General features: G+C 67.1%; 1 protein-coding gene across 1 annotated transcript in view; it reads left to right on the top strand.

The window, feature by feature from the left end:
* The first annotated feature begins 900 nt into the window (after nucleotides 1-900).
* PPP2R3B (protein phosphatase 2 regulatory subunit B''beta) overlaps nucleotides 901-26578 on the top strand; it is a 38854-nt gene continuing 13176 nt past the window's right edge. The window contains exons 1-2 of the mRNA XM_038586702.1: nucleotides 901-1874; nucleotides 18989-19174. Coding sequence (XP_038442630.1) covers nucleotides 1569-1874; nucleotides 18989-19174 — 492 coding nt within the window. The 5' untranslated portion in view covers nucleotides 901-1568. The remainder of the gene's footprint in view (nucleotides 1875-18988; nucleotides 19175-26578) is intronic.

Below are 26578 nucleotides of genomic sequence, written 5' to 3'. Positions count from 1 at the left end.
AGAGTGCAGGTGTGCGCTGTGAATGATGTAACGGCGCTGTTCAAAGCATAAACGGAAATAAGGTACTCGGGGCAAAAGGTCACCGGGGTCACTAATAACACCTCCCACAAGATACATTTATTACTATTGCGATTGTTCACGAGCTCGTTCTCTTGCTAAAAAGCAAATGTTCAACAGTTGCACGCGCGCGACGCACCGACACCGTTTGATAAAGGAAATTCAGCGAAGCAGGGTCCTTCTGCGGGCTGAGGCTGCGCTTTTCCCGCAAAACTGCAGGACGGGCCTCGCGCGCGCTCCCGACCTCCGCTCGTCCCCGTGGTCGGCGGAGACGCACTGCGCATGTCCGCGCGCTCCCGCCGCGCACGCACCGCGCATGCGCGCCCCGGCCCCCGCCGGGCCTCCGGCTCGCTCCCGCTAGGCACGCACCGCGCATGCCCGCCCCCGGCCCTCCGCCGGCCCCGCTCCCTCAAGCGCCTCGCGGCGGGCACGCACTGCGCATGCTCACACCCCCAGGCTGCTGCCCCTCCCCCACGCCCAGCCCTAGCGCCCCCCGGCCCCCCCCCCCCCCCCCCCGCTTGCAGCCACGCCCCCACCGCGCCCGGCCAAGGTCGCCGCGTCCGACGCCGGGGAGCGCGCGGGGCCCGGGCCGCCGTGATGACGTCACGCGCTGCGGTGACGCGCGACGTGGGCGACCTTGTTGGGGAGCGCGGCCGGCGCGCCCGTTTTGAAGCTGCCGGGGCTGCGCCGGCCTGTCCGCGCTCCTGACGCGCCGCCGCCGGGACGCCGCCGCCGGGACCCCGCCCGGCGCCCCTCCCGCTCCCGGGGGCGCCGCCCTCCTCCCGGACCTCCGCCCGCGCCCCCGCCGGGGCCCCCGCCGGGGCCGGGCTCTGTCCCCACCCGCGCCCCGCGCCTCGCCTCGGTATCGGGCCCGTGACCCCGCGACCCCGCGACCCCGCGACCTCGAACTCCGGGTTCTAGGCGCGTGACCCCGCGACCCCGCGACCCTGAACTCCGGGTTCTAGGCGCGTGACCCCGCGACCCCGAACTCCGGGTTCTAGCCGCCTGACACTCCGGACCCGCGACCCGGCCGTGACCTCGCAACCCCGGGACCCAGAATTCCGGATTCTAGGCGCGTGACCCCTGAGACCCCGCGCCCCGGCTCGTGACCCCGGGACCCCAATCTCTGGGCCTGTGACCACGGCGTCCCCAAACTCTGGACTCCGCGCCCCCAGCCCGTGACCCCGTGACCCCGAACTCCGGGTTCACAATCCCTGGTCCCTGGGACCGGGAATTCCGGGTTCTACACGCGTGACCCCACGACTCCGAACTGCAGGTTGGCAATCCCTGCCTACCCGGGACCCCGAACTCCGGGTTCGGCCCCCAGGGCCCGGGGCTGCAGGCCCAGCACCGTCACTAGGCCGGCTGTCACCCCGCCCGTCCCCGGGACCCGGGACTCCCGCTGGTGGCCAACCCCGGCCTGGCCGAGCTCCATTCCGGCCACACTCTGCCCGCAGTGTCCGGCGGGGTGCAGAGGAGGGGCTCCCCGGGAGCACGGCTCGGCCGTCAGGATGCCGCCCGGCAAAGTCCTGCAGCCGGTCCTCAAGATGAAGGTGGACGAGCTGTTCCTGCGCTGGCTCAGCGAGTCTAGCACACAGGCGCTGCTGCGGGACTGCCTGCAGCGGATCAAGGTGCCCGGGAGGAGCCCCGGCGCCCTGCTCGCCCCCGCAGCGCCCGCCTGCAAGCCCGGGGTGCTGGACGGCCTGGGGGTGCCCAGCCTGGCCCCCGCGTCCACCGCGCTCCCGCTGGGAGCCGCCTCAAGTCCCAGGAGCGGCCCACACGCACGAGGGACTCGTCGATCCACGGGGACCAGAGCTGTAAGTCCATGCGCACTTCCGCTCGCACCTCTGAGGGTAGCATGGGGGGGTGGGTTGTGACTGCACCAGCGTCACGCTCTGGTGGGTCCCCACACGGCGGCCCTGCGCGCTGAAGCCGACCCGCGGCCGTCTGGCTCCTGAGGTTGCTGGAGTCGTGGCCTTCAGGGGCCTGCTTTTGCAGTTTCTTCTAGAGGCTCGGGCGTGGAGCCTAGAGGTAACTGCCTCCTGTGTGGTCTCGTCCCTAAAGGGTCCGGGGTGCTTACAGGCAGGGGTGCAGCGGACGAGGTGTGGATTTCTGCCGCCAGGCTCCGTGGCCCTTCAGAGCCCTGCCGCGGTGGCCGCAGCAGTTCACGAGCAGGTGTGGCTGGTGCCCACTGCTGCGCCAGGACCTGTTGTGACGCGGCCCACGGGGTGTCTGCAGGGAGCAGGCAGGAGGCTCAAGGCCACGCCAGACCCCGCCTGCTGTGGATGCCCCGGGTCGCCCCCCAGGGAGGCTCTTCCAGCTGCAGGCCCCAGACCGTCCTGCCTGCCCTGGCTCGGGTCGCTGTCCCCCTGACCTGCAGGACCAACACGCGGTCTGCGGTCGCACCCGAAGCGCTCGTCGCCCGGAGGCCGCGGGGCGTGTGAGAGGCCAGCGCTCGCCTCTCGCAGGGCCGGGGGCATCCGTCCTCAGCAGGTCTTCTCGGGGCTGACCCCAAAGCCCGTCTCGGGGAGGCTCCTCCGCTCTCACAGGTGCATTCTGGAGCCTTGGGACCCCGTGACCTCGCGTGAACCCCGTGGGGCCTGCAGGTGGCAGGTCAGCCCTGCATGAGGACGGGCCCTGGATGCCTCCTGAAGGGCGTGTTTCTGTAAAGCAGGCTCGGAGGTGTGTGGCGCTGCGGGTTAAGTTCAGGTGTTCACAGCACAGAGAGGTTTTTCATGTCAAGTGGGAAGCACATTGGGCAGGAGGGAACAAGGGGACTTGGGAAGACGTCCCGTGTCCCGCCTCGCTCAGAGGCTGCAGCGGTTGGGCCGCGGGAAGGCTGGCTGATGAGCGGGGCCGCCTGCAGCCGTCTGACTGGGAGGCGTGTGGCCACCTGCCCGTGGGCTCGGGCAGGGTGTTTGGGCAGGATGCAGCTCTGGTCCCACAGTGCTCGGGCAGGGTGCAGTGCTCTGGGCCCAGGTTGCTCGGGCAGAGTGCTTGGACAGGATGCAGCTCTGCGCCCACAGTGCTCAGGCAGGGTGCTTGGGCAAGGTACAGTGCTCTGGGCCCAGGGTGCTTGGGAAGGGTGCTCAGGCAGGGTGCGGCTCTGGGCCCACAGTGCTCGGGCAGGTACTTGGGCAGGGTGCTTGGGCAGGGTGCAGGTCTGGGCCCAGGGTGCTCGGGCAGAGTGCTTGGGCAGGATGCAGCTCTGGGCCCACAGTGCTCGGGCAGGGTGCTTGGGCAGGGTGCTCGGGCAGGGTGCAGGTCTGGGCCCAAGTCTGGGCCCAGGGTGCTAGGGCAGGGTGCTTCGGCCGGGTGCTCGGGCAGGGTGCTCCGGCAGGGTGTGGCTCTGGGCCCATGATGCTTGGGCAGGGTCCTTGGGCAGGTGTTTGGGCAGGGTGCTTGGGCAGGGTGTGGCTCTGGGCCCAGGGTGCTTGGGCAGGGTGTGGCTCTGGGCCCAGGGTGCTTGGGCAGGGTGCTCTGGCAGGGTGCTTGGGCAGGTGCTTCAGCAGGGTGCTCAGGCAGGTGTGGCTCTGGGCCCAGGGTGCTGGGGCAGGGTGCTCAGGCAGGTGCTTGGGCAGGGTGCTCGGGCAGGGTGAGCGCTCTGGGCCCAGGGTGCTGTGCATGCTTCCTCGGCTGGCTGCCAGGGCTCGCGGATGCTGTGCGCCGGAGGGGGAGGGGGCACACTAGTGAGCTACACGATTCACGCCCAGTCCACGGAGCACCCGAGTCTCACTTCCAGCTCGGGTCATGGTCTCTGTCATGAGATCCAGCACCGTGTCGGGCTCCACGCGCAGCACAGACTCTGCTAGAGGCTGTGCACCTCTCCCTCTGCCCCTGCGCTCTCCCCCGCAAGGCAGAGACGCACCCTGTGTGCTGCCGCAGCCCTGAGACACCCTGAGGCCCGGCGGGTGCCGGTGCAGGACGCGGGAGGAGGCAGGGAGGGGCTGCTGGGACCTGCCGCCGCCTCGGGGCCATGGGAGGTCCAGGGAGGGGCTGCTGGGACCTGCCGCCGCCTCGGGGCCATGGGAGGTCCCTGGGCTGCTCGGCAGTGCCCGCGACCAGCAGGGCAGCCGTTTTGACGAGGAGCAGAACGCGGTTTTTCTCTTTGGGGTTTTCACCGCAACGTCGGCTCTTGTCTGGGACGTGACGTTGACCTGAAGCGCGTCCTAGCATGTTTGGAATTTACGGACTGTTTCAGGGGAACCTCGGGCAGCGAGGTGTTCTCACAGGGACCAGATGCCAGGGCCCCAGTGCCGTGCTCCCCGCCCACGCGCTGCGGCGGCCGTGTGAACGGAGACCCGGATTCCCAGGCACAGACGGGACGAGACGGTCGGGTGCTGCTCACGGTCTGAGGGCAGGTCCCAGGGACAGAAGCACCCTGCTCCAGACACGGGAAGGCGGAAGGTGCGCCCTGTGCGGCGGCTTCTCAGCCCTGCTCCGTGTGATTCCCCAGCTGCGAGGACGCGGAGGCACGGGTTGTCCAAACGCTCCCACTGAGCGCCCGATGGCCCTGTTACGTCACGCACCCCGCGAGTGTCGCCGCACACGGATTACGTGATGGGTTTGCAGACACGTTACATAAACGCTAGGGACACTTGGACGGCCCCCTGCCTGACTCCCCGTGGAGAAGGCGGAGTCTGAATGGGGGGGACTCCATGCGTCTGACTCCCACAGTCCCACCAGGATGTCCCTGCTACGATGACCCTAAACGTGCCTCTAGGGAAGTTCTTCCCAGGGCAGTCAGAGCTAACTGTGCACGGGAGTGTCTGCGGGACTTCCTACCCCGGGGACCTCGTCCACGGGAGACATCGAGGTGCAGTTTGAGGGACCACGGACCCGGCTTTCCTTCCTAGAGGACGCAAAGTGGTGCTTTAAACAGATGTTAGAGCTGAGGTCTGGTCCAGCAGCCAGTTCACGCTCCCTGCAGGGCCTCCCCCTACTCCTCCCCCCCACAGTGGGGAACGTCCCTGGCGACCTGGACCAGTGGCCAGTTCACACTCCTCCAGGGCCTCCTGCCTGCTTCTGCCCCCCCATGGGGAACGTCCTGGTGAACTACCATGTTCGTTCATCCTCCGTGTGCTGTGTGGTGAGCGATAAGGACTCAGGTTAGAGTATAAGTAACCCTAACGTCGCCTCGTCTCACCACGTCTCAGAGCATTGTAGCTCCTGGGCCTGGGGAAGCCCCGACTGTCCCTGGGGGACTCCCCCAGAGGCACACTAACGCATCAGGGGACAGGATACCCAGGATACCTTCGCCTGTGACCACCGTCAGCAGACACAGCGTTGGCGGTGGGATCTGACGTTCCTGAAACGCCAAGGGCCACCGCCTGGGCAGTAGAGCTTCCTTTGCACCCGCTCTGGTCGCCGATAAGGTTCCCTTCGGGTATTTCCTCCGGTCTTAGGTTGGAGTCTCTTCTAACATGGAGCCGGGAGGGTTCTCCGTATAAAGCTTGAAGCACGTGCTTTGTAACGCAGGTGTTCTGAAGGAGGTAGGGGGTGTGAGGACTTGCTCACGACGTTGGGGGGTATGGCGGTCCCTCGGGAGGGGTGCGAGGGCCTCCTCAGGTGGCGGGAGGGCATGGGCCCCCTCAAATGGTAGGGGGGCATGGGACCCTGTCTGTTGGGGAGGGCAGAGTGTCCTTCAGGACGTTCTGGGGTTCAGGGGCTCCCACAGCGGGTGGGGGGATGCAGGGGCTCCATGGCAGGTGGGGACACTTCTGACTCTCGGGGGGCCCCTGCTGACTCACAGGGCCTCCAGTCTCCCCAGCTCCAGAGAAGCCGGCCTGGATGCTGATGCCCCAGAGGCTCACCTGCCCTGCGGCTCGCAGCTGTACTGTCCTGGACGTCACCTACGGGAGGGTCTGTCCCCAGCTGCACCTGCCCCGATGCCCCTGAACGGCTCCCTGGCAGGTGGACAGCTGCCACTTCGGGGTGCAGCTATCGCAGACATTAGGTGGCCTGGCTGTCGCCTAGGCGGTGCTTTCCCCTTTCCTGCTCAAGCTCCGTTCACTCTGACACACCACCGTGTCCCCCAAGCAGCCAGTGTTGTTGTGAGGCTCGTCTTCTGCAGCCGTGCGTCCTGCAGATCGCCAACAGCTGCGTTCCATCGGCACCCCGTGGTGGTGCCTTCCTTTGGGCCTGTGCGGCCCGCTGCGTCCTGGGCTGCTTTCCACTGTCATGATGAATCCCGCTGAGGATTTTAGTTTTTTTTTTTTTTTTAAAGACTTTATTTATTTATTCATGAGAGACACAGAGAGGCAGAGACACAGGCAGAGGGAGAAGCAGGCTCCCTGCGGGACTCGATCCCGGGACCCCAGGGCAACGCCCTGAGCCGAAGGCAGACGCTCCACCCATGAGCCCCCCGGGTGTCCCAGGACTTTGGTTTTTAAGTGTTAGTGTTGACGTATGTTTTTGTTTCTCTTGGGGAGACGCCTGCAGTGCAGTTCCTGGGGGTGACGGTGAACACACACTTAAAGTCTGGGGAACCGGGCGCGCTGTTCTCCAGGGTGGCGGCGCCTTTCGGCGTCCCGCGGGGGGCGCACGGGATCTGCCCGCCCTCCCTGTGGTAGCTTCCATCCCGCTCCACACTGCGGGCGTCCGCGTCCCCGGGGTCACGCCATGCACGCCTCACGGGACGGCTGTCAAGCAGCTCCTAGGGTTTTGGCCGGGGGTGCGCTGAGGCCGTGTGTGTCATCGGTGAACTGTCCTCCTCCCGCGTTGCGTCCTTCGCGGGCTTGCTCGCTTTGCGTGGACGTGCTGCGGTTCCCTGCGCGACCCATTACAGCTGCTGCAAGTGCAGCGTTCACTGCTGCTCGGTGACGTCCTTTCCCTTCGTGCTCACGTCTCCGGAAGCAGGAAAGCTTCACGCGTCGATGACGTGCGACTTGCCACGGGTTTTTGTTGTGTCCCAAATAGGACATGGCATGATCTAAACAGTCTTTGCCACGCTCAGGGTCGAAAAGGTTTGCTCCTCTTTCTTCTATGAGATTTGCAAGCTGGGCTCTTACATTTAGGTTTTGGGGTGTGTTTCAGGCTATGTTTCATACGTGGTCATCCTGCGTAAGGTCCGTCCTACGTCCTGGACCGTCAGAAGGTTCGCAGTTGCTCTTCAGGAAGAAGTATTTTAAATGTGAATCGGACGGCAGGGACCGGGGATGCTTGTCCCTCTGTGCCCCTATGTCCCCCCCACTCTCATAAATATACCTCTGAACTCTTGAGTTGCTAATAATCTTACCCCAAAACGTACGTACAGGTGGACAAATGAGGAAAAGCTTTCTTTTTTTATATTTGGAATAAGATTTCGGGCTTGTAGCAGCGTTTCCGGTGCAGCAGTCCCGTCCGTGGAACGTCTCACAGAGCCCCGTGCCGTGGTGCCTGGTTCGCGCACGCCTCGGTCGCTGCAGAAATCCGCAGCAGGGAAGCCAGAGGACTTCATTTGAAGGTGGCGTTTTATCCGGCCCGGTGAGGCCACACGCAGGCGCCCAAGCTCTTGCATGGCGTGCCTTGCTTTGCCGTGGGCCTCCTGTGCTCTGGCCCCATCGCCGCGGCGTGAACAGACCGCCCCATGCTGAGGACCTAACGGGCAGAGCTCACAGCTCTGGGGCGGCATGTGGGGCCCCTCGGGGGGCAGGCGTCTGCTCTGCGTGGCGGTCTGCTGCCCGCCCTGTGTTCACGCCAGGAGCGTTGCACCAGCAGGGAGGGGCGGCCCCGTGCACGGCTCACACACACACTCCCGTGGCGGCAGCGATGTGTGGCCCCCGCAAGAGCCCACCGTGTCCTTGTGGGACAGGCTGCGGTCACGTTGCAAGGGGGAGGCAGGGAGGCCCTGCCCGTGTGTTCAAGCTGCACAGGTCACATGTCCTGTTGGGGGTATGCAGGAAAGAGGAACGCAGCAAAACCAGCCGGCATGGCCGTGCTTGGCAGGACACCCCACGGCCCTGTCTGATGCACGCCATCCCCGGATCCCTTGTCCCGGTCGCGTGGTGTTCGGGCAGCCTTCCTGCCAGTGGCCTCTGGGTCTGAGTGGACCAGCCTCCCTGTGGTCTCACACAGCACGCCCAGGTCGCCCAGCACCCGCGTGTTCCGGGAACCTGGCGGTTTGCACGCCCTGCCCAGGTCTGAGTGTCTGGACGCCTCAGACGGGGTCGTGGCAGACCTGTGAATCCTAGAAGACCTATAAGAAGTGGCAGAGATGGACTTGCTGGGGTGAGACAGTGGGGAGGTGGGGGTGGGGGACGTGCTCCGGAACAGGACTTAGAACAGGAACAGGGAGGGTGCTTAGGGCACTCGGGGCGGCGCCCCTGCTCTCCCGGCCCTAGGCCCCGTAGCTGCAGACTCGCGTCCTTGTGGGGGGTCCAGGCCCCCAGGTGGCAGCACCAGGAGGAGCCCGAAGGACTCGCAGGACTCGCAGGGATCGTGAGCTCATCGCTCATCACTAATGCGCCGCCTAGCCTAGGGCCGGACGTTCATAATCGGGGCCGGGGCGGGGGAGGGGAGCTCATGGGAGCCCTGCATTTCCATAAACCTGAAAGCGAAGCCTGTTATGGAGGGAAGGTGGGTGCAGTGTGCTCTGGGCCAGTGCTTAGTGACCGCTGGCATTTCCTGGATGTCCCTGTCCCTGGAGCAGGAAGAGAGGCCACGTCCACCTGCTGGGAGTCCACCTGCTGGGAGGCGGGATGGCAAGTGCAGGCGGATGAGGTGTCCCTGGAGTCCTGCGGTTTCCTGGGGGCCCAGCTCTAGAGGGTCTGCAAAGGAGACGCCCGCCCATGTCCGTGGGGGCCTGGTTCAGGAAGCGGCGTGTGCTGGAGCTAACGCGGCTTCGTGCTGCTCCGGGGTCCTGCGTGTCTTCAGGACGCCTGTGTCTCTGAGTGCGCTTATTCAAACAGTACCTACACCGTGTGCTGGACTGCACCGTCCGCGTGAACCCTGTGCACGTGGCTGCTGTGCCTGCCAGGCGGTGCGCACTGGACAGACCTCAGAGGAAGGAAGGGAGAGATGCGACGGCGGCGACGGGCAAGGACCAGTAAAGAGCTGCCATCTTCTGGGGGGTTGCAGAGGGCAGCAGCCCCCTGGGTCATTTCCCGTCTGGGTGGCCACCCAGGCGCTGGCGGCCAAAGAGCCTCAGGGGGAGCAGATTGCGGGTGGGGTCCTGGGGCACGGGCGTCCGGGGCGGGGTGAGGCCTGCAGCGAGTGAGTCGTCACAAGAAGAGGGCCATCTTTCTCCGGAGGACACAGTGTTGTCCACGGAGGGGCATCTCGGCTGCCCATACCCCAAACGTAACACTGGCTAGGTACTCAAGTGTTTCTGTCTAGTACATGGCAGGCCTTAATCTGGGCCGCGCAGGTGGGCTCCCTCTGGGCCCTGCAGGTGTGCTTGCTCAGGGCTCTACACGTGTCCTTTCTCAGGGCTCTACAGGTGTGCTCGCTGTAGGGAGTACAGGTGTGCTCACTGTGGACCCTGCAGGTGCGCTCATTGTGAGCGTGCAGGTGCACTTGCTCTGGAGAGGGCAGGTGCGCTCACTCTGGGGTGTGCAGGTGCACTCACTCTGGACCCTGCAGGTGTGCTCACTCTAGAGTATGCAGGTGCACTCACTCTGGGGCCTGCAGGTGTGCCCATTCTGGGCCCTGCAGATGTGCTCACTCTAGAGTATGCAGGTGCGCTTGCTCTGGCGTGTGCAGGTGCACTTGCTCTGGGCCCTGCAGGTGCGCTCACTCTGGGGAGTACAGGTGTGTCAGTGGGGAGTGCAGATGTGCTTGCTCTGGGCCCTGCAGGGGCGCTCACTATGGGGAGTACAGGTGTGTAGCTCTGGGGAGTGCAGGTGTGCTGGCTCTGGGCCCTGCAGGTGCACTTGTTCTGGGCCCTGCAGGGTGGTTGGTTCCTGTCAGTGGGATGGCTGGACGCTGAGGTTCTGCTCCCCTTTGCTGCTGGGTGTGCCTTAGTGTCTGTGTCACACCTGGGATCCTGTCCTTGAAACCACTCGGGTCACATGGGGGACCTCTGGCAGGCTTTGGGGGTCGGCCTCCTCCTTGCGTCTTTCCTTCCTGGTGCCGAGGGAGGTGGAGAGCCTGGGACATTAGGTTCCCAGCCCCCTGCTCCGTCCACTCTGTGCTGTCTGTGCGCGGTCAGGACAGTCCCTGTGCGGCCGCGGCGTGGGGCCACCTGTGCTGTGTGCCTACATCAGCTTGCATTGTGCCCGTGTTAGTAGGGGCCGTCCTACGTCACCTGGACCGGGTGCGCCCTGCTGCGTCCTGAACCTCACATACTGTGCTCCGTGGCCCTCTGGTCACTTCCTGCAGTGAGCGTCCCTCCCTTACCTGGGTCGCCTTCCCTGGTAGCTCCTCCGCTGTACCAGTGGCCTTTGCTGCTCCCCGCTTACCTGCGCGTCATCCAAGGTACACAACCCATATTCCGCACAAGCTGCCCTACGGCACATGGTCTGCCTCTGCCTCTGTAGGAAGGCCAGGTGGGATCCTGCAGGCCTCGAGGACCCCGTGCTGCATTTCCTCAGCCCTAAGTGCAGAGGGCGGGTGGTGGCGCAGACCCCTTTGTTCCGGGCAGGATTTCAGGGAGGGAGCAGCTGCTCTGGAGAGCGCCCCGCCCCCCTCCGCCGCCTCTGCTGACTAGCTGGGTCACCTCCCAGCGGGGACAGCGCCCCCGCCCCGCCCCCGCCCCTGGGGCCAGCAGGCGTGTCCCACAGGGCTCCTTGTGGGGCGCAGGCAGGAGCAGGGGCGCAGGCAGGGGCAGGGGCGCGGGGAGCGCGGCGGTCAGAGCACCCCAGGAGCCGGCTCCGACGGCTCCCTCCTGCCCAGTGGCTCCCGCCCGCGGCCGTGGGGAGGAGCGGGAGCCCCCCCCTGCAGCCATGTGCCCGCGTCAGCCTGTGGAATGCGCGCCGCCCGGGCCCGGCCCCCAGAGCGCCCGGCCGGCCACGCATGGAGCGCGCTGAGCCCGGCTGCCCGGACCGTCCCGCCGGGCGCCGCGGCCCCCCTGAGCCCCCCGAGCCCGCACAGCCCCGCGAGCGAGAGCGCAGCGCCTGGACCGGCCTGCGGAGGCCCGTGCGCGCCGACATGCGGCTCCGGGAGCTGTCGCTGCGCCAGGACCCCGATCTGCGGCAGGAGCTGGCCTCCCTGGCCCGCGGCTGCGACTTTGTGCTGCCGTCCCGCTTCAAGAAGAGACTCAAAGCCTTCCAGCAGGTGCGGCGGCGGGGCCGGGGGGCCGCGTCCCGGGATGGGGGCTGGCGTGCCCGGGCCTGCCCTCTGCGGTCGGGGTGGTCGGGGCGTGCGGGCGTCCCCCGGAGCGGGAGCCGGGCAGCCGGTGTGCCTTGGGCCAGCCGCCCCGCCCGTCCTCAGCCCGTCCTCAGCCGCCCCTGAGGACCGCCGTCCCTGTAGCGCGCCTGCACCGCCTGTCCCCCAGCTGCTGGCGGTCCTCGGGAGTCATCCCCGGGGCTCTTCCCTGCGTGAACCATGGAAGCGTCCCCCGCTCCCTGCCGTGTCCCCCCCGGGGCTCCCGCAGCCCGTCGTCAGGGGCTTGTACTAACCCGCTGGCTTGTGAACTTTGTCGTCCCGTGAGCTCAGAGGAGGAAAACGTGGCTTTGTGTGTGTGACTGTGTATGTTTGTGTCTACGTGTGTCTGTGTGCGTCCGTGTGTCCGTGCGTGTCTACGCACGTGTCTGTGTGTCGTCAGCTAGTCTCAGGGGACCCCGAAATTGAAAAGTCTGGCTCTTCCTGTGAGTTCCCAAGTTACTCTGTATGGCGGGTTTGTCTGTGGCCTGTCGCCCTCCGCCTGCCCCCTAGTGCTCGGGTGCCAGGGGTCGGTCGGGGACAGGACCACAGGTTTGCACGGGGGTGACAGGACAGGGGGCCGTATGTGGGGACAGGATCGGGTGGACTGGACGGGGCAAAGGATGGGGGGTGGATGGGGTGGGCACAGGGTGGGTGGTCTTGGTGGGGGGGACAGGACGGGAGAGTGGACGGGTTGGGGGAGGACAGGGCACAGGATGGGTGGTCTGGGTGGGGGGCACAGGAGCGCAGGGCCGGAGGGGGAGACAGGACAGGGTGGAGGTAGGATGCGGCACAGCAGCACAGGTCTGGAGGCGGGGCACTGCTGCCCAAGTGCCTTCTGTCTGGGCCGACTGACACTTGTTACGTGAAAGCCCAGCGTTCCCTTGGCACGTGGGGACTGGGCGCCCATGTGGCCTCAGGAAAGAGCCCCCAGAGTCCCAGGTCTGTGCGGGGCTGGGAGGGGGAATCAGTTGTCTGTGGGGGCATCGGGGCGGGGAAGGGCTGCTTGGCTGACGCTGCGACTGCAGTTTTAGGGTCAGGAACTGCTGGGCCCTTTGTGCCTTGGGGGCCCCCCCCGAGGTTGTGTGGGGAGGTGGGTGGAGCTGTGCTCTGCTCCCTCCATGTGAGGAAACCCGGAGCAATTGGCCACGCCAGTGCCTGCTCGGGATCTTTAAGGCGGAGGGAAGATCAGGGGATCGGCCCTGTGCAGTCCTCACACCCGCGGCTGCTCCTCCAGGTGTGCTGGGTGGGCTGACCTTCCAGGTGTCGCCTTGCGCTGGGCCTGGGCCGCAGGTGGGCTGACCGTCCTGCCAGTGACTTGCCCTTGCCCTTGGGGCTGGGGTTCCTGAAGCCCTGGTGGTCCTAGGCTGACCGGCATCTCCAGCATCACTGTGGGGACAAGTTCTGTGAATTCCTTTAGCAGGAGGCTGTTCCCCTGCGGGAGACAGCAGTCAGCCGTGTCCTGCGGGGGGCGGGGGGGGGGGACGGGGTGTACGGGGCACAGCGCCTCTTTTCTGAGGGCCCTGTGGTCAATCAGATGGTGTTTCTCGTGGGGGGGTAGGGACGGTTCGGGGAGGAACAGCGGGGTGGGGGGGTTCCTGGCTTCCTTCCACCCCGGGGTATCTGGGTGTGGATGTGCACACGGCCCTGGGCACGGAGCTCAGCATATGCTTGTGCCATCGGGGGCCACCGGCACGGTGGGTGGGACAGAGATGGAGGGACATAGATTGCGGGTGATACAGGGGATTGCAGGGGGCGGGGGGGAGCGGCAAGGGCAGGGATGAGGGAGGATGGGGGAAGGTGGGATTTCGGGAAGTGGCCTGACAGCCCCACAGGAGAGAGGCTAACTGGGATGCAGGAAATGAGATTGGGAGAGATGGGGAGGGGTGAGGATGGGGGAGGGGGATGAGAGGGGAGATGGGAGGGGGGAGGATGGGAAGGGGGATGAGAGGAGAGACAGGGAAAGGTGAGCATGGGAAGGGGGGTGAAGGGAGAGATGTGGAGAGATGAGGTTGGGGGAGGTGGATGAGAGGGGAGATGGGGAGGGAGGAGGATGGGAGGGGACAAAAGAGACGGGAGGGCGGAGGATGCAGAGGGGGATGAGAGGGGAGAGATGGGAGGGGGAGGATGGGGAGAGGGATGAGGGGACAGATAGGGTTGAGGATGGGAGGGGGACAAAAGATGGGAGGGGTGAGGGTGGAGATGAGAGGAGAGATGGAAAGGGGACACATGGGGTGGGGCCGGGTGTTGCAGGAGCTGGTGCGGAGCAGCCTCGGGCGCAGCGGCTGTGCTGCGTTGGCATCAGGAGTGTGTCCACGTGTGTCTGGGCTGCGAGCTCGCCTCACACCTGCCGTCCCGGGTCCTCAGGCTGCGGCACCCACTGGGGGCACTTATTCCCTGATGCTGCAGCCCGTGGGCCCTGGGTCAGGGAACCCCACCCCCGCCTCCACCCCGGCCCTCGGATCAGGATCAGGGCTGCCCTGTCGCCTGCGCTGGCTGAGCTGGAACGCCAGCAATCGCTCCGTCGCCCCCTGCCCCCGGCAGTGCTCCCCAGGCTCCCCCAGGTGGAGCGGCAGCCTGTGCACCCTGGGCGATGCCTTGGTCCCCGCTCCTGCCCCTTGTCACTGCCCGTCCTGGCCCTGCAGGGTCCTCCACGGGGACCATGGGCCCTGCACAGAGCCAGGGGAGGCCCCGTGACGCCATCCCCAGCTGACATGCCTCTATGTCCAGCCGGCCGCCCCCGGTGACTTCGGGGCCTCTGGGCTCTGGCTGTGGGGACCCGAGCAGGGCTGCAGGCTCAGCGGGGTCACGGTGCTGGGGTGGGTCGGCTCCCTGGACCCAGGCTGCCAGGGCCAGCAGGGGACAGGACTGCCTGTGGGTGAGGTGTGGGAGGCGGCTGACTGTCCGTGGTGCCCCGGCCGGGGTGGGGGTGGGGGGAAGACCTTGCGCACAGTTTCCACCCCGTGGGCGCGGCCTGGTGGAGAGCAGACCCTCCCTGTGTGCTGTGCCTGCGGCACCGAGCTGGAGCGAGGTCCCGAAGGCCCCAGGGGGCCACATTGGCCTGGTCCCTGCCCCTGGGAGCCCGTGTCCCGCCCCAAGTCACGTGTGCTGCTGGGCCACCCAGAACCTCCCCAGGAGCACGGCCCGTGCCGAGGCCATTCCAGCTCCTCTGCACTGCGGCCTGAGCTCGGGGGTCCTGTTTCTGCACCCCGGGCGTCCTGTGCGAGGCTCCTTGGCACGTGTGCCCTGTCACAGGGACGGCCCATGGGAGGGGAGGAGAACGTGTGCCTGGGGACCCTTTGTCCCCCCACCCCCCCGCCACGGCCTCAAAGTGCCTGAAGCTCACCTGCGTGTCCCTCGGGGCCCCCCGGCCCACCCCAACAGCAGCTGTGCATCCGCGGCCCAGGTAGGGGTGCGCCCTGGGCCACTGCAGCTGACACGCACCCTGCCCAGCGCAGCTCCTATGGCCTGTCAGGCCCATCACCGTCACTGGGCTTTTCCTGCGTGTCTGTCCCGCGGGAGGGGGTGAGGTCCCTTCTGACGTCCCCACCCTCACCCTGTGACAGGAGGCCGGTGTTCAGACAGGATCCCCCCGGCAAAGCCACAGCCTGCACTGTGTGTGTGCCAGGTGCGGCCGTCCACCCCGAGAGGCCGCGGTGGCTTCGATGGGAACCCGTGGGCAGCCCCCATGGATAGGGGTAGCCCCGCCGTGTGTGTGCTGGACGCCGCGGCCGTGCTCCCGCTCGGCGGCCTCGTGGTGACTCAGTGTGCTGGACAGAAATAGCTCTGCGAGGGGACGTGTCGTCTTTATCAGGGAGTTCCGGGCGGCGTGCCCCACGGGCTCACACAGAGGGGGCGGCCGGCAGGAAGGTGGGCGCAGCACCTGGGAGCCGGGCCCCACTCCTTTGCTCCGCGCGCACCTGCCGGTGCAGGTTCGCCGTCGCGGCGTGTGGCCTTCTGGAGCCCAGGGACTCAGCCGAGCCCTGCTCCCACTGGGCGGCGACTGGGGTGGCCGGCTCCCAACGGCACCCGTGGCCCACAGGAATGTGCGTCCTGCAGCTGTGCTGCCGCCGGGTCTATTTATGTCCCCGAGATTAACCCTGGACGTCCCCGCAGCCTCGCTGGGCTGCGCTCCGGCTCCTGGGGCTATGCGTCGGGCTATGGGGCCTGTGGACACGAGCCCTGGGAACCTGGGGCCTGGGAACACGGACACGGAGCCCAGCCTCCCTCCTTGCTGGCTGCCCCGTGGCGCTTCTGCCCTGGGCGCCGAGGCTCCGTGTGCAGCCCCGGTCGTGGCAACAATGCTCCATGCACGGCCTGGGTCACGGTCCCCCTCCAGGGTGCAGAGTCCACGGGCCCCCCAGGGCCCCCTCCAGGGCGCAGAGTCCACGGGCCCCCCAGGTCCCCCTCCAGGGCGCAGAGTCCATGGGCCCCCCAGGTCTCCCTCCAGGGCACAGACTCCACAGGTCCCCCAGGTCCCCCTGCAGGGCGCAGAATCCATGGGCCCCCCAGGTCCCCCTCCAGGGCGCAGAGTCCACGGGCCCCCCAGGGCCCCTCCAGGGCGCAGAGTCCACGGGCCCCCCAGGGCCCCCTCCAGGGCACAGAGTCCACGGGCCCCCCAGGGCCCCCTCCAGGGCGCAGAGTCCACGGGCCCCCCAGGGCCCCTCCAGGGCGCAGAGTCCACGGGCCCCCCAGGGCCCCCTCCAGGGCACAGAGTCCACGGGCCCCCCAGGTCCCCCTCCAGGGCGCAGAGTCCACGGGCCCCCCAGGTCCCCCTGCAGGGCGCAGAATCCACAGGCCCCCCAGGTCCCCCTCCAGGGCGCAGAGTCCACGGGCCCCCCAGGGCCCCTCCAGGGCGCAGAGTCCACGGGCCCCCCAGGGCCCCCCTCCAGGGCACAGAGTCCACGGGCCCCCCAGGTCCCCCTCCAGGGCACAGAGTCCATGGGCCCCCCAGGTCCCCCTCCAGGGCACAGACTCCACAGGTCCCCCTGCAGGGCGCAGAATCCACAGGCCCCCCAGGTCCCCTTGCGGGGCCCAGACTCCATGAGCCTCCCAGGTCCCCCTCCAGGACCCAGACTCCACTGGCCTCCAGGCCTCCCCTCCAGGATGGAGATTCCCCAGGGCCCCCCCATCTCCCCTGGAGCGTTGGCAGCCTGAGGCCGTGCTTTCTCGTCAAGGTATAGATGGTCCCAAGGGCATTTTGAACAAGACCCTGTTGGGCACCCGTGGGGCCCCGAGTCAAGGGTTAGTCTGGGCACCTGTGCCTGGACGCTGCACAGGTGAGCTCTCCTGACCCTCGCAGCTGCCCTGGCTCGGCCCCCAGTCTGCTCTGTGGTTCGGGGTGGGTGTGGGGCCCAGCGGCTCGGAGCCCTGCTGCCGTCTGGCTGGGAGCGGCCGGTGTGGCCGTTACCTGCTCGCAGCACCTGTTGGCCTCCTGTGACCCTCCTGCAGGAGTGGGGGGGGTGTTGGCCGTGGAGGCGGGATCTGAGCCTGGTGTGGGAGGGGCTGACTGAGGGAGTGGGGGTGTCTGGGGCAGGCCATGCGGAGTGTGCCAGAGGCCCTGCACACCTGCCCCTGCCCAGCTCCTGGGCTCCTGGTCCTCAGCATCCGCCCCTGAGCAGGAACCCTGCTCCCTCAGCAGCCTCCAGGGGGAAGGGGGAGGGGCGGTGCCCGTGCAGGGGAGGAGGGGAGGCTTCCCCTGACCTGACCAGGACTCCAGTGACCTGCTGCATGTGTGCAGCGCAGGGACGGGAAGCTGTGTCCCTGGGCTCCCCTTTCCTCCAGCCTGCTTTGTGCCCCTCCCATCCACACCCCTGCACCCTGCACCCAGCACCTCTCTGCTCCTTCCTCCCCCTTCCTCTCCCTGCCTCCCCCTCCCTTCCCCTCCCTCCTCCTGCCTTCTGATCCTCTCCAGGCACTTCCCTCCTCTCTCCTCTCTCCTTTCCCTCCTGCCTTCTTCTCTCCCTTTGTGTCCCCCTGGTCCCCTCCCACCTCCTACCTCCCTCCTCCTTCTCTGTCCCTCCCCCCTCCACATTTGGGGGCGTCTCCCTCACCATCCCTGTGCACCTCGCTATGCAGCTATGTCCCCTGTGTGGGCGCCTCCGCCACCCCCACTGTGAACTGAGGCCAGGTCTGATGAGCGGGAGCACATGGCTCCAGGGGGAAGGCTCTGCAGAAGAGCGGAGGGGGTGAACAGATGGCTGACCGTGACCAGACCTGTGACTGTGGAGGGGATAGGGACTGCAGGGTGGGAAGGGGATGGGGACCATGGGGATTGTGACTAGAGGGGACAGGGACCACGGGGATCTGTGACCATGGGGGCCACGGGGAGCTTGGGGACCTGTGACCTGAGGGCAGGGACTGTGGGGACTTGTGACCACGAGGGGGGACAGAGACTGCAGGGATCTATGACCATGGGGCGGGGGACGGGAAGCGCGGGGACCTGTGACTGGAGGGGGGCACGGGGTCCAGGGGAACCTGTGATCAAGGGGACGGGGACCGTGCCTGTGGCCGTCATGCAGCTGGGCAGAAGCCCCGTGTGTCAGGGTGACCGCCTTTGGGGTCCAGGCCCTGCCCGCGCAGGTGAGGCGGGTGCATGTCCGTGTCTGGGCGCCCCTGCCAACAGTGGGGATCCCTGTTCCTCGGGGTCGGGGCTGCCGGGCCGTCCCCTGTAGCCGTGATCCCAGTGTGCCCTGGGCATCTACCCCCTTCCCTGAGACCCTCCCTGTGGGTGAGCATCAGCCTCGGGTCTGTGGGCCTGGGCACCTGGGGCGGGGGGCGGTGTTCCCTGCTGGGTCTGCAGGACAAACCCCCAAGCACTGCTGGGAGCCCGGGGCGGGGCAGGGGGGCAGCCAGGGCCTCTGAGCGCAGCCCGGGGCGTCCCCGCCTCGCTGTCCCAGGCCTCCCCAGCTCCAGGCGGGTTCCGGTGGCCGTCCCCCATGGCAGCCTCAGCTGTCGTTTGTCCCTGGGGGTGGACGGACGGACACCCGTGCGTTGGCGTGCGCGTGTCACCGACCTGTTTCTGGGAAAGTGCATACGCGTTCAGGAGCACACCAATCCGGGATTTTACTGACGTAACCCGGCGCGCGGACGGCTGTCGCTTCACGAGGTGACCGCACATCCCCTGCGTCCGCTCTGCCGAGCGGCGGCCAGTACATGTCATCAGCGGGGCCGGGACGGTGCTGGCACATGGAAGCCGCCACCTTAGCTGCCACCACGGGGCGGCCCGGGCCGCGCTATGTGCGGCGAGCAGGGGGCGGGCGGGGTGCTGCGTGCGTGGCTCCCGCGGGTCGGGTCAGGGTGCTGGGCGGGTCTGGCGACCTCTGTGCTGCACACGCTGGGTCCCCTGTCCTGGGTGCACGCAGCCGCCCGTCACCGACCACCTGAGCCCTGGGCTGGCCCTCCCCTGTCCACGAGCCTCCGCGCCGCCTCCTCGGGCAGCCTAGCGTCCCTGTCCCCGTCCCGCAGGGTCCAGCCTGGGGCAGGAGCTGGGGTGGGGGGCTGGCAGCGTGGGCGCGCGACCCCCGCAGGGGCTGCTTGCCGTCGTGTGTCTGGATGTCCCGGGTGCATGTCCTGCTGCCCGGCCCCTCCGCGTGGGCATGGAGAGCAGCCCGGGCAGGTTCTGACGCGCGTGTGTCTGTGTCGTCCCCAGGTGCAGGCCAAGAAGGAGCAGCCCCTGCCGCCCGCCGCCAGCCAGAACATTCCTGCCTTCTACTTCCCTCGGGGCCGCCCCACAGACACGCTGCACGTGGACGCCGTCATCTCCAAGATCGAGCACACCTTCGCCCAGTTCCCGCACGAGAGAGCCACGATGGACGACATGGGCCGCGTGGCCAAGGTGGGCGCCCACGAGTGCGCAGCTCGGCTGCTCACCATCCCAGTGGCTTGCCCTTCGAAGCCCGCGTGGGACCGCGTGGGAGCCCCGCCCGACGAGGCGAGGGACGCGCAGCCTGGGTCGCGGTCCCGGGCTCCCCCAGCCTCTGTCCCTGGGGCTGCGCACAGGCCTTCATGCGGTGTGATTTCATGCCAGGGACCGGCCTGCGGTGGCCTCGTGTGTCCTGGACGCCGTGCTGCAGGCGTGTCCGCGTCGAGGTGTGCAGGGCTGACTCTGCACACTCTGGCTGTCCGTCCTGCTGCGGGCGTGCACCATGTGGACTCACGCGTGCCCCGTGAATGCGGCGTCCCGGACCCAGGTGTCCATGTGCATGTCCGCGGTGGCTGTGCGGGTGGCCCTGAGTGGGCTCTGTGGCAGCACGCGAGGGTTCCCACAGGCCCGGCCCGGCCCTTCCCGTCTCGGGGTGGACGGCTCCCGTGTGGGCCCCCCTGGGTTGTGCGCATACCCATCCGCAGAGCCTGCAGTGCTGATGCTGCAGCAGGAAGCGGCTGTGAGTTGCATGCACAGTCCCCCACGCGAGGGCATGTGTCCCCTGGGCGCTGAGCTGCCCGCGTGCCCCTGCGTCCCCTGCCCCGCGTGCTCCTGCACAGGTCCTCCCCGTGCTCCAGAGGCCAGCACTCCCATGGGCTGGGCCTGTGTCCCGTGTTCACGATTCTGCCGTCCAGGCGCAGGGAAGGTTTTCACGCTGACGCACGTCGTCGCACCCAGGATTTCCTTGTGGCTTGTGCTCAGCGTCATTTACTGGGAATCCTTTCAGGGCTGGGGAGGTGGAGCCTCCTCTCTCTGCAGGTCCAGGGCCTGCAGCTGTGACGAGAACGCGTGTCACAGGTTGTGAGATGGTTGTATGTGGCGCTGTCGGGGTACGCCCTCTGGGGAGGTCTTGGCACCCCCGGGGGAAGAGCGAATCACGGGTGCACGTGGATCACTGGATCCTGCCCCTGTGCAGACACGTGTGTTTCTGTTGTGGCGCCACGACTGTGCTGTGGCGCCACGACCGTGCTGTGGCGCCGTGCTTTGTGGTCACGTTTCAGTGGGGAGTGTGGCTCTCGTGCATTGAAGGTGTTGCTCAGGGCCGCCTAGGCTCCGGGGACTCCCGGTCACGCCACGGGGCAATGGAGGGGTTGTGGGTTCTACACAGAGGTCAGCGGGTGAGCTCCTGAGGGTCAGGCTGCGTGGCCGTGCAGGGGTCGTGGGATCTGCACAGAGGTCAGCGGGTGAGCTCCTGGGGGTCAGGCCGCGTGGCCGTGCAGGGGTCGTGGGATCTGCACAGAGGTCAGCGGGTGAGCTCCTGGGGGTCAGGCCGCGTGGCCGTGCAGGGGTCGTGGGATCTGCACAGAGGTCAGCGGGTGAGCTCCTGGGGGTCAGGCCGCGTGGCCGTGGAGGGGTCGTGGGATCTGCACAGAGGTCAGCGGGTGAGGTCCTGGGGGTCAGGCCGCGTGGCCGTGGAGGGGTCGTGGGATCTGCACAGAGGTCAGCGGGTGAGGTCCTGGGGGTCAGGCCGCGTGGCCGTGGAGGGGGTCGTGGGATCTGCACAGAGGTCAGCGGGTGAGGTCCTGGGGGTCAGGCCGCGTGGCCGTGCAGGGGTCGTGGGATCTGCACAGAGGTCAGCGGGTGAGGTCCTGGGGGTCAGGCCGCGTGGCCGTGGAGGGGTCGTGGGATCTGCACAGAGGTCAGCGGGTGAGGTCCTGGGGGTCAGGCCGCGAGGCCGTGGAGGGGTCGTGGGATCTGCACAGAGGTCAGCGGGTGAGGTCCTGGGGGTCAGGCCGCGAGGCCGTGGAGGGGTCGTGGGATCTGCACAGAGGTCAGCGGGTGAGCTCCTGGGGGTCAGGCCGCGTGGCCGTGCAGGGGTCGTGGGATCTGCACAGAGGTCAGCGGGTGAGCTCCTGGGGGTCAGGCCGCGAGGCCGTGGAGGGGTCGTGGGATCTGCACAGAGGTCAGCGGGTGAGCTCCTGGGGGTCAGGCCGCGTGGCCGTGCAGGGGTCGTGGGATCTGCACAGAGGTCAGCGGGGTGAGCTCCTGGGGGTCAGGCCGCGTGGCCGTGCAGGGGTCGTGGGATCTGCACAGAGGTCAGCGGGTGAGGTCCTGGGGGTCAGGCCGCGTGGCCGTGCAGGGGTCGTGGGATCTGCACAGAGGTCAGCGGGTGAGCTCCTGGGGTCAGGCCGCGTGGCCGTGGAGGGGTCGTGGGATCTGCACAGAGGTCAGCGGGTGAGGTCCTGGGGGTCAGGCCGCGTGGCCGTGCAGGGGTCGTGGGATCTGCACAGAGGTCAGCGGGTGAGGTCCTGGGGGTCAGCCCGCGTGGCAGTGCAGGGGTCGTGGGATCTGCACAGAGGTCAGCGGGTGTGCTCCTGGGGGTCAGGCCGCGTGGCCGTGCAGGGGTCGTGGGATCTGCACAGAGGTCAGCGGGTGAGCTCCTGGGGGTCAGGCCGCGTGGCCGTGCAGGGGTCGTGGGATCTGCACAGAGGTCAGCGGGTGAGCTCCTGGGGGTCAGGCCGCGTGGCCGTGGAGGGGTCGTGGGATCTGCACAGAGGTCAGCGGGTGAGCTCCTGGGGGTCAGGCCGCGAGGCCGTGGAGGGGTCGTGGGATCTGCACAGAGGTCAGCGGGTGAGCTCCTGGGGGTCAGGCCGCGTGGCCGTGCAGGGGGTCGTGGGTTCTGCACAGAGGTCAGCGGGTGAGCTCCTAAGGGTCAGGCCGCGTGGCCGTGGAGGGGTCGTGGGATCTGCACAGAGGTCAGCGGGTGAGCTCCTGGGGGTCAGGCCGCGTGGCCGTGCAGGGGTCATGGGATCTGCACAGATGTCAGCGGGTGAGCTCCTGGGGGTCAGGCCGCGTGGCCGTGCAGGGGTCGTGGGATCTGCACAGAGGTCAGCGGGTGAGCTCCTGGGGGTCAGGCCGCGTGGCCGTGCAGGGGTCGTGGGATCTGCACAGAGGTCAGCGGGTGAGCTCCTGGGGTCAGGCCGCGTGGCCGTGCAGGGGTCGTGGGATCTGCACAGAGGTCAGCGGGTGAGGTCCTGGGGGTCAGGCCGCGTGGCCGTGCAGGGGTCGTGGGATCTGCACAGAGGTCAGCGGGTGAGGTCCTGGGGGTCAGGCCGCGTGGCCGTGGAGGGGTCGTGGGATCTGCACAGAGGTCAGCGGGTGAGGTCCTGGGGGTCAGGCCGCGTGGGCCGTGGAGGGGTCGTGGGATCTGCACAGAGGTCAGCGGGTGAGCTCCTGGGGGTCAGGCCGCGTGGCCGTGGAGGGGTCGTGGGATCTGCACAGAGGTCAGCGGGTGAGCTCCTGGGGGTCAGGCCGCGTGGCCGTGGAGGGGTCGTGGGATCTGCACAGAGGTCAGCGGGTGAGGTCCTGGGGGTCAGGCCGCGTGGCCGTGGAGGGGTCGTGGGATCTGCACAGAGGTCAGCGGGTGAGGTCCTGGGGGTCAGGCCGCGTGGCCGTGGAGGGGGTCGTGGGATCTGCACAGAGGTCAGCGGGTGAGCTCCTGAGGGTCAGGCCACGTGGCCGTGGAGGGGTCGTGGGATCTGCAGAGGTCAGCGGGTGAGCTCCTGAGGGTCAGGCCACATGGCTGTGGAGGGGTCGTGGCTTCTGCACAGAGGTCAGCAGGGGTTTCCTGGGGTCAGGCTGCGTGGCCGTGGAGGGGTCTTGGGATCTGCACAGAGGTCAGCGGGTGAGGTCCTGGGGGTCAGGCCGCGTGGCCGTGCAGGGGTCGTGGGATCTGCACAGAGGTCAGCGGGTGAGGTCCTGGGGGTCAGGCCGCGTGGCCGTGGAGGGGTCGTGGGATCTGCACAGAGGTCAGCGGGTGAGGTCCTGGGGGTCAGGCCGCGTGGCCGTGGAGGGGTCGTGGGATCTGCACAGAGGTCAGCGGGTGAGCTCCTGGGGGTCAGGCCGCGTGGCCGTGGAGGGGTCGTGGGATCTGCACAGAGGTCAGCGGGTGAGCTCCTGGGGGTCAGGCCGCGTGGCCGTGGAGGGGTCGTGGGATCTGCACAGAGGTCAGCGGGTGAGGTCCTGGGGGTCAGGCCGCGTGGCCGTGGAGGGGTCGTGGGATCTGCACAGAGGTCAGCGGGTGAGGTCCTGGGGGTCAGGCCGCGTGGCCGTGGAGGGGTCGTGGGATCTGCACAGAGGTCAGCGGGTGAGCTCCTGAGGGTCAGGCCACGTGGCCGTGGAGGGGTCGTGGGATCTGCAGAGGTCAGCGGGTGAGCTCCTGAGGGTCAGGCCACATGGCTGTGGAGGGGTCGTGGCTTCTGCACAGAGGTCAGCAGGGGTTTCCTGGGGTCAGGCTGCGTAGGCCGTGGAGGGGTCTTGGGATCTGCACAGAGGTCAGTGGGTGGGTGCCTGGGGGTCAGGCCGCATGGCCGTGGAGGGGTCGTGGGATCTGCACAGAGGTCAGCAGGTGAGCTCCTGGGGTCACCCCTTCATACCTGCCACCGTGTTCACAGTCTCTCCTGCGATCTGTGTCCGCGGGCTTCTCTCCGCGTCTTGGAGCTTGTCTTCCTCCCAGTGAGGTTTCAGAGTTTCTGCGTGAACCTTGCACGTCTTTAGTTAAATTCGTTCTCTGCTGCTGTTATCAGTGCAGTTGTGTCACGCACGTGTTGTTCAGACGGCCTTTGGTGAGTGTGTGAAAGTGCAGTTGATGCTCTGTGGATCTCGTGTCCTGCACATGTGTGACCTCACATGTCTGTTGTCGTGCTGCTTCGGGGTGTCCGTGAGTGTCCACAGGGGAGAAATGTGTCAGGGGTCCCTCTGGCCACCATCCTCCCCACCGCGCGTGTGCATGGCTCCTGTCCTCTCTGTGCCTCCCTGTGCCACTGGCTCAGCTCCTGTGTAGCGTGGGGGCAGCTGGACGTGTGCACGGCCCTGGGTCTGCGCTGCTCTCGTGCGGAAAGGATGTGGTGTCCCACCCACGAGTGGGACGTGAGCTGTGCGCTTTGCGCAGCACGTGTGTCGGGGGGGGACGTCTCCCCACAGCATGCGAGCTGCAGCGGGACTTGGGCTGTGCGCTGCGTGTGTCACCTGCCTCGTGTGCACCTGCTCCGTGGTTTGGTGTTTCATCCACCTGATCCCGTGTTTCCGCGTAGCACCAACCTCTCCTTCAGGGAATACCCGCCGTGGCCGCGGGGCGTCGTCCCCTCTGGGTGTTCGTGCTATCGGCTCACTCAGGATGTCACCTGCGTCCATGTCCCTCAGACGTTCTGTTGCCATCTGGGGACTCCTGCGTCTCCGTTTCACATTAGTCACATGGCTCATGGAGCAGGGGTCACACGGGTTCCCGTCTCCCTTCGCAGCTGGGCCTCTTACAGGATCGTCAGACGTCCGCAGGCGACGCTGATGGGTTCATCCCGTGTCGACTGGCCCCTGGTGCAGCGCGAGCTCCCCATCCGTGCCTGGCTCGTGGTCCTGCTGCGGGTCTGCCTGGCTGCCCGCCTTGTCCCCGTTGCACGTTCTGTGTCGTGACGTGTGTCTGGGAGGTCCCTGCATGTGAGGCCGGCATCATTTCCTGTGGGCGCGTCCGAGTTCCTGTTCCACCCTCACCCGTGGGGGTCACGGGCTATCGCCCATGTCCTCTGGCCACCCAGCCCCTTGTCCTGTGGCCGCAACATGTTCCCGCGGTCGCTCACGTCCCCGCGTCCCGCCCGTGCCCGTCCTGTTTCCCCCAGAACCCGGCCCGCAGGACAGCGGACCTCCGGCTGCAGCCGCAGTGACGCGTGTGACCATCAGGCTGCGACAGTGGGCGCGCCATGCTGCAACCTCTGGCTGAAGGAGCGGGTTTCAGGGGTAAGCAGCACGTTCTCACGTTCCCCCTGAGGCCCCCGGAGAAGCAGGCTGATGCGACAGGAGGCCAAGGCTCCCCCACGCACCGTGCTGTCCGTGTGGGAGCCGAGTCACAGGCACATGGCGCCGGGTCCGCACACACCACAGTCATGTCTGTGCTCGCTCCCACGTCGGTGCCGCCGTCTCGGTGTCATGAGTCCCCCGGGTAGTGTGTGCATGAACACGTGACGCATTGGCCATCGGGCCCCGGCAGCGGTGCCGCGTGACGTGTACGGGCTGGCGATCACGGACGCGGGCAGCGGCGTCCTCGGGCACGTCTGCTTGGCGTTCCTGGTGGTTTGCGGACACGGTATTGGAGGAATGTCCGCGACGCCGGTTCACGGAGACGTGCGCTCGGTTCTCCGTGGTGCTGCTCGTCGCCCAGTGCGTGGCCCATGGTCCTCTGCCAGGACGGTTTTCCTCCTGCCGCCGTTCCCGTGCTCGCTCCTTGTCCTGGGGCCTGTGAGGAGACCGGAACCGAGAACCTCCCACCTCCCACGGAGCCGCTGCCCCGAGGGCACAGGCCCCTTCACGGAGCGTGTCCTCTCTGCTGACGTCGTGCAGGCGGCTTTGCTCTGCTAGCATGTACCCGTAGACTCGGTTCTCACCTGTTCACGTGTCTCTGAAACGGTTCTTTGTGTGACTTGTACGTTAGTTGCTTCGGTATTTTTTCTCGTTTCCTTGTATCGCTTTTAGCGTCCTGACCAGGCCTGCACGTGAGCCTCCAGGGACTTAGTATTGTTTGTCTCGGCTTCCTTTGTCGTGTGGCCACGGTGGAGACGGATTCGGCTCACTTTTCACATGAGCACCCGTCAGCTTCTGGGATCATCGTTTTGTTTTTTTGGTCGCGATTTCTGCGCTCATCTTTACCATTTTCTTGCAGGTTTTTCTACCTGGTTGTTCTTTCCTAGCTTCTGCAGTGACTCGTTCCTTCTTGGTCAGTGTCGTTGGTGTAGAGTTGACATGACGCACAGGGAGATTCCCCGTGTTACACGTACAGCGCACTGTGTCTCGTGAACGTGTCCCCCGCACGCGTCCTCGTCAGGGCGGGGAGTGCCGTCCCTGCCGCCAGACTATCCTTGCAGCTGGTCCGCTCCTGGCTCCCTGCCCGTCACACACAGGCTGGCGCTATGTTGCCGCTTCAGGAATATCATGTGGCAGGGACCTGTGCCGTGCTCTCTCTGTGCTTCCTGGTGTCTTTCACACGGTAATAATTGTGATACGCCCCCCCCCCCCCCCCCGGCTCACAGACTGCCGGAGGCTGCCCGCTGTGGACACTCGCTGTGCCTTATGTGTTTCCCAGTGGGCCAGCGCTTGGTTGTATCCGTGGTGTTTGCTGAGGAGAGCAACCGTTGCGTGTGTGTGTGTGCACATCTGTATCTCGCAGGCAGCAGATACTCGGACTTGGCATTGTTGGCGACGGGTTTTATAAGAACCTGGAAATGCCTTCCAGAAGTGCTGTCCGTGGCACATCTCCAGGCCGCAGTGCTCGAGTGCGCCCGTTCCCCGCCAACCTCCCTGGCGCTTGGTTCGACCCTTTGACTTCAGCTG

Source organism: Canis lupus, chromosome X, assembly GCF_011100685.1.
Source record: "Canis lupus familiaris isolate Mischka breed German Shepherd chromosome X, alternate assembly UU_Cfam_GSD_1.0, whole genome shotgun sequence".
NCBI classification, from domain to species: Eukaryota; Metazoa; Chordata; class Mammalia; order Carnivora; family Canidae; genus Canis; species Canis lupus.
Note: the sequence above shows the minus strand (reverse complement) of the source record. Positions and strands in the feature narration are given on the sequence as shown.